The following is a 7,505-nucleotide window of genomic DNA, read 5'->3' on the forward strand; positions in this document are numbered from 1 at the left end:
TTTAATGGAAATACCATCTACATTCACAATGCCATAAACTCAGCAACCAGAAAACTTGACTCTAGTAAAAAGTTGTAATAGTGAGAAAAAGTTTCTTTAGTGTCTTAAGTATCTCTTTCAAAAATTTTAAACATGAGTAGTGCTGGAAAGTGTTTCTTTCTAGTAGAAAGCATGTGGGGCAGGGAAACACTCTTGAATGAAGAGAGTTGTACCTTTTATAAAGACACTTTTTTCATTTGTAAACATGCTTTTCTGAACACTCTAGTTGATGACAGTCTCATGTCTGGTGTACTTGAAATAACATGGAACGGACTTTTTCCACATCTACCTAGTACAAATCAGTGCTTCTTTTCAGAAAGTGAGGTGTATATGGCACAGCTACAACACTGTCTCTGGCTTTTCTGAAACAAATTCCAAGAGAGGCAAGTTGCTGTGATATATGAACATACGCTAGCAAAAGGACTGAGTGCACTAGTTCATTTGGCATAAGCTAGTATACAACTATTATCTATTTGATGACAGCAAGATCACTGCAGGCTAGATTTTCAACCTGTTTAATCATCCTGCCCTGTCTTAAGACACAAGATACCAGATACTATTCCTGGAACCAGGCAACGCTATTGTTAGAGTAGGAAAAAAACCCTCCTCTAGTGTAGATAGTTTTTGAGAAGATATGCTCTGTACCTGCCTTATATTCATTCTTACTGAGTTTTAGAATTGTAACTTTCATGTTTTGTGTATTTCAATATCATTAGTTTAGGTTTTCATTAAAAGCACCCTTATGACTTCCCCTCCCCCCACTTCTATCAAAGCTTCTTTGCACTGCTAAACTCAAAGATCCAGCACTTGATTTCATTGTGTCAACTTGTGTTTCTGGTATAGCACATGTAGTTATACTGTAGTTACAGTGTAGGCTTATTAGGCTGTACAAGGCGAAAAAATGCAAGGAGGTAGTGCTGTTTTTCACCACACGTATCATTCAGGTGTGAGCCATGGTTTATAAAAAGTAGTACGTTGCAGAATGAAGTCTGTAGCAGTAACTAATGTAGTAACTACTACTACTGTTAATTTCCTCCTTCAGTTGCATGTCAGTTCCGGTTGTCATGAGAGCTATTTTCAGGAATGCTGCCAAGGTGAAAGCTGATAGTGAAACACAAGACACAGAAGTAGACACAAAACAAAAACCTGAAACACCATGTGAGCAGATTAAGGATTCTAATAGTCTTGAAGAAAGTCTTTCTGTGGCTGGTCAGCAAGATTTGGTAGTGACGGATAAGCCAAGTATTACAGACAGCCCAAAAGAAAACATCGCCACAGCCAAACTGGAAACTTCAGGTGTAACATGGAAAAAAGTAACCCCACAGTCAGCACAGAAACTGTGCAGAGTGGAGGAAAGCAATTCCACAGCTAGTACAGAAGCTGTTATGACAGAGAAGTAAAACAAACAATCTACTGTTTGATAATCAACCAATTGATTGATTATCAAAGAAATATTTTCCCTGGCATAGATTGCTTTTGCACAAGTAGTTGGAGAGAACTTATCAAGCTCACTGTCTACTTAGTAATTTGTGAATGAAGTTTCCTCTTCGTACACTATTAAATAGAAGTAATAGTTTTGAATTTGCATTTTTAAACTTACAAATTTGCAAGTCTAACACTGCTCTAGTAACCTTTATTTTTGTCTGCACCACATTCTACCACAGTATGGAAGAAGTTTCTAACATATGTGATACAGGCTATAACATAACACATGCACTTGTAGACAAATAATGTTTATCCATGTCAGCATTATATTAAATAAATTGAGAAAGAGAAAGTTGTTTGAACAAGTTTGTATATATGTAATTAATGCAGACAGCCCTATTTGTCCACTAGTTCAGAAACAAGTTCAATAGGAGACTCTCAGTTGCAGTTCTGTTTTCCCCTAATGCAAAAGTGGTACTGAACAGCAGACAAACTTACAGTCTACCAAATCTGTGGCAGGGTAGTAAGTGTCTTCAGCAAGAAAGTTGTAAACTCAGTCTCTAAAAATCAAGTAATTTTTACTTTAGCTTTTTTCTGTCCTCAAAGTATAAAACTGTTTTTTGATTTAATTTTTTTTTTTAAGAATTATAGTTAAGTCGTCTGTGCAAAATTTCAGTTTGTCTCTGTCTAGAACTGCTTTGCCTCAGACATGAAGGAAAAGTTACAAGCAACTTAAAACAAGTAAACTCCTAACAGTAAATCAGTTTAATTAGTGTAAAACAGAGATAGGTATTCACAAAGAAACTACTTCCTGCCCAGAGCAATTTGCAGCTACAGTTAAGGCAATCAACAGGAAAAGCAGTCAAATGTAGAATGTTGGCACAGAAATACGAAGTTGTCAGAAATGTGCATGTGTGGCTGACAATGTCTTTCTAATAAGCCTGGCTAACCTGAAGAGTTTGGTTAAAACACTATGGGAATAAGAAAAAGAGTTCAGGCTAGAGGGATTGGCAAAATAAAATACAAAAATAACAAAAGGAAGTTCATTAAACTGGAAACGTGTTTGGTGGGGTCTAACAGAGTAAGAGTAGATGCTCTAGCAGTAAAACAATGGAATTGTCAGTAATTCTGCATTTGAAGAGAATGGTGTGTTTTCAGCAAAAGTGAAATAAATAGAACTGTATGAGAGGGGAAAAAAAAAAGCTTTTAACTGTGAAAGTGCACTGCATAGTGGTTACAAAAGATAAGAAGTAGAATTTGACAAAAGATGAAAAATTCCTATATATTATATAGTGACTAGAGAATCACTGCACTCTAGAAAATCAGCAGCAAATCCTGTTCTGTTTTCCACAGAGTTAGTGTATTGTGAACAGCAGTTTATTCTGCAAGAAAAGCTTGTCCATAGCATTGGGCATTTATTTTTTAGATATTAGACAGGACCTATAAATGAGGCTATTTAAGGGACCTACTCCATTTCCAAACTGAAGCCAAAAGAGAAAGTGAGGGTTAAGTGATAGCTTCTGACACAGAACAGAAACATGGCTAGTAAATCTTTGTAGAGCTTTAAAAGTCATTTCCCCTTTCAGTGAAAGTTATGTTTAAGATTGAAAGCAGCAAGGGTTTTTCTGCCAGGAAACGAAAGCATGGTGTAGGCTTACAGAAATTACCTCTACTGGGAAGTACGAAAATCGGATTTCCCTAAAACAAAGTGATGCATCAGCCTGTACGTAGTCCACAAACTGAGAATCAAATCCAGTTGAGATAATTTTAAATACAATGAAACAGAAAAACTAATGTTCCAGTTGCTGGACATGATTGAGCATATCCAGTGATAAGCCCAGTTGCTCTACTAGCCAAATAGTCTGCTTTTTGACCCAAGCAAGGGTTGACCTTTCAGGATCTGTGCAGAGTTTTGCCTTGCTGCACTCAGACTGCAAGGAACCAACCTCACCATTATTTCCACAAATGTTTTCACCAGAGCTGCCAACATCTTCATGTTTTCCAGCTTTAACTTCATGGTACTCTGTCCCAGCTGGAGCTGTGTGATTAAGGTCCATGTCCTGAACAGAATCTAAAATGTGTCCGAGATGTGGCTGTTCTTCAACAGAATTCAGATACTTAAGCACATCTTCTTCATGCTTGCCAACCACATCAAGAAGATTATTTATCTTACTTAAGGCAGAATCGTGTCCATTAAGATGACACCAAGATAAGAGAGCACTGAAAAGGGAGGAACAAAATAAAAAAGGGATTACATGTATCCACACAGACTTCCAGTTGCTGAAGGCAGATAGCAACATGACAAGATACCTATACCATGTAAATACATATGTGTTTCATTCATATTTTCTGGGAAATTCAAGCAGTAGAACTGAATATTAAGCTTAAAGATGTAGGTATAGATAATTTTCAAAGAACAACTGGAGGAGGATTTTTAAGAACGATCACTCTACACCCAGGTAGGCAATTCCCTGTATTCAAAACCTGACAACTCTCAGGTTGCTCACTTTGGACAGATTCACAAAGCACTTTTTTTAAATTAAAACAAACCAAAACCTGCATCCATGCTCCCTCCATCCACATGCACACAACCTTAAAAAGTTTGTCACTTACTTCAGCATTCCTCTGAACTGGCCACAGGTAACCATCAGCTCAGCACCGTGTCTGTAACCTTGATTGAAGCCTTCCTGGAGTGCAAGCTCTTTCCCAGCCTCAATTCCATCCCTATAGCCTTCCTATAATAGGAACAGGTTCTTCACAATGTGAAAAATTTGATCTATGATAATTTTATAATATAAAAGCTTAAACAAGTATTCAGTCTCTTAAATTACAGATTCTAGGTTTGAACAACCCTCCTAGCTACATGCCCACTGCCAAAACAAAACATGCTTTCTGCAGTGCATTATGATTTACTGACTCGCAAGATCCAGTTCTCTTCCAAAAGGATCCCCAGCAAGGTCAGAAAATGAGAAAAGTATTTTTAGAAACGTCAAAAATTAAGACAAATCTGCAGGAAAGCATGCTTGCTTTTGTGATGACCAATTCCCTCATGAAAAATTCCTTGATGGTTATAACCTCATACAGTTTTGTAGACATTTAAAAACAGATAGGCTACAAAACCTCCCCTTTAGCACAGGTGCTCTCCCATCCTGCAGACCTGTTTTCACAAAACAAATTATTGAGCCTCCCTGCCCTATTTGCTGGATCTCACTCAAGAGTTACATGGGAAAAGACATGGTCATGAGAGAGTCACATATACACATAATATTGTAAATGCTTTCTGTAAGAAAGAGCTAATGATTGTAATGCAAATTCATTTCTTTATATTCTAATCACATTACCATATAACACAGAATAATTCTCAACTTTTTTCACACCAAAATTGCAAGTTGTAAGAGTGAAAACTTCTATTTGCTCATGAGAGAAGAAAACTGGTGGCCTTGCTAGAGAAATAGCCAGGGACAAGAATGTTTCTTTATTTTACTCAACATACAGCTCTAGCCTCAACAACATTTTATGGTTTTGCACTATCTGCTCATAAAATACCAGAGAGATTTGCGTAAGAACACTAAAGAGCCTCTTAAGAAAACCAGTCTTTTAAAGGGACTCAGCTGCAGGAAAGTTTTCCTTGGAGAATAATATGGCAGCTCTGTTGTAATACCCTTCCTCATCAGCAGCCTACACAACAGCTTCCATTCATGTTCTTCAGCCAAATGCTCACCCCTGAGCAGACGAGCCCTACTGGCCCCATTCTGAGTGATAATGTATCTGTTGAAGTAACCTGGGTTTATGTACTTGTTTTATTCCCTGTAGAATTCCAGGGAGGAAAGGGCTGTGGAAACCTGCTTTCATAAAATATATTTTTCACTAGAAGAATAAATAAGCCACAGAACTACCCAAACCGCAATGTCCAGTTGTGGTTCCACATGAAGTCACACATCCTAAATCTGCCTAATGAAGAACTCTACTTAAAAACCCAAACATCTCATCTTTCTTTATTAGCACTGTTTAGCTCTGTCACCCTACATTTACTAGTGGTATACCTACAAGTATGAAGCAAATAGCTTGCATCAGAATTTTGCACTGCCTTTTACAAATGCACATTGTTGTAGAGAGGGAAACAATGTCTTTTAGTAAAATAGTACGTTGCTCTGATAGACTACTAGGACAGAGTTTCTGTAAATCCTTGCTAAATTTTCCTGACATTAGGAAAGACACAGAAGAAACTAAGTCATAATACCTTTTAAGCAGCCATTTTTAGTTCTCCCTTTAAATCAGCTATGTATATCAAGGTATGTATCACTAAATCTAAAATCATTTAAAAGGCTATTAAATCATTCTTACAGAAATACCTGCAATCTTTTTTTCATGGTGCTGTTCCATTCTTTCTGTAGTAGATACATCTCATCTGCATCTTCATCAAATATATCCTCACTGGATTGTCTGACTGCAACTTGTACCCAGGACATAACAGCAGTGATGACTACGACCTCTGGTTATGTGTTAAAAAAAAAATACTGAGAGACTCTCAAAAGTCCCTCTGGCTAAAGTGTCAGATTAGAAGTATTGGCAAAAAATGTGAATTCTGAAGAGAAATCATGTACGGAGCTGACTACACAGCCTGTGTGTTTGTTTCCACATAGAAAACGGATGCTGTTTACCATCAGGGTGCATCTGTCAAGAGAAGACAAGTCAGATCATCACTGCTAAAGCAACTTCTGTAATTTACAAGGACAATTTAAGACATTAGTTTCTTCCCTTCATATGGCAGTGACATGCATATGTATGTCAAATGAGCATTTCTAAATGTCATTAGTCCATGAACAGCAGGCGGAAACAACTTTATGACTTGATTCTGACAGCAGCTGCCAAATAGCCCCACATAGCTTCCATGCTGTGCATTAAGTTATACACATAGCTAATCGCCTGCAGAGTTAATAACTGGCAAGAACTGTCATCTTTGATTTTCAGCGTCCTGGTTATGCCAAACACTTAACCATCTTATAAACCTTGACTAGAAATACTCTTTTATATTTTGAATAAAAAATTAGCTAGATCTACTGCTGAGGGAAGAAGGAATAATTGGATTATTTAATCTTTTCCACTGAAAAAAGTGCTTAAGACACCACTCACAGCTAATTCATTGCCTCCGTGGAAACTCTCACAGCCCACAAATGCTGTTTCTTGCAGAGACAGCAGCGGCTCTTCGGCAACCGAGGGCCGTAAGAGCCACCCGGGGCCCTGCCGCGATGCTTTTCCCGGGACACAACCGGCCAGAGTCTGGCAGCCCGACGGCTCCCACCCTGCGGCGGGCCAAAGCAGCACCCCGCCGTCCTCACACGTTTACAGCCAGCGTATCGCAAAACCGTGTCTCAACGCGCCGGCGCCGCCCTGCCCAAACCTCGGCCGAGCCCACAGGCCCCCGCCGCGGCCCCGACCCGGGCCCGGCCGCCACCCGCCATTTCACGGCCGGCCGCTCAGCCCGGCGGGCACCCAGCTCCCCGCAAGCCGCCGCGTTGCAGGGAGCTTTCCTTCTCCCCTACCTGGCGGCAGGCGCAGCCTCGCCTCGCCTCACTCCGCCTCGCCTCACTCCGCCTCGCCTCTCCCGGCTTCTCGCTCAGCCCCGCGCTTCCTACCCTCACCACCGCCGCGCCCCAGCGCACCGCCTCTCTCGCTGCGCGTCGCCATCTTGGCTGAGGGCAAACTAGCTTCACTGCCATCGGAAGCAATAGGGGAGCGGCAGCCATGTTAGCCTAGGGCAAGCTCCGCGGAGGCCGCAGGTATACAGACGCCATGTTAACCAGCAGCCCTGTGGCTTCAAAGCCCATCTGAGACACCGGAGGCGGGCGGCCATCTTGAGTGTGGGTGCAGCTTCGTATCCTTCTCAAGGAGGCGGGACGGGGTGGCCAGGCCGCTGGTCCTCCTGCCCGCCGAGGGGTGTGTGTTGGTGGAGGAGGCCGAACGCTGGCGGGAGAAGAAGCTGTTAGTGTGAGTCCTTTTCCCGGCCCTGCAGGGCGAGGGGCGTGTGGCTGCCCCAGGCC

General features: G+C 41.0%; 1 protein-coding gene across 1 annotated transcript; it reads right to left on the bottom strand.

Moving 5' to 3' along the window:
• Positions 1 to 3,254: 3,254 nt before the first annotated feature.
• Positions 3,255 to 6,067, bottom strand: YAE1 (YAE1 maturation factor of ABCE1; the record flags this gene model as incomplete). The annotated part of the gene is made up of 3 exons (XM_082014774.1): positions 5,817 to 6,067; positions 4,078 to 4,199; positions 3,255 to 3,684 (listed from the first exon to the last, which is right to left on the bottom strand). The coding sequence occupies exons 1-3, from the start codon at positions 5,931 to 5,933 to the stop codon at positions 3,255 to 3,257; spliced, it is 669 nt and encodes a 222-aa protein (XP_081870900.1). The 5' UTR covers positions 5,934 to 6,067.
• Between the last annotated feature and the right edge of the window lie 1,438 nt (positions 6,068 to 7,505).

Source organism: Phaethon aethereus (assembly GCF_964289735.1).
Source record: "Phaethon aethereus genome assembly, chromosome: 2".
NCBI lineage: Eukaryota > Metazoa > Chordata > Aves > Phaethontiformes > Phaethontidae > Phaethon > Phaethon aethereus.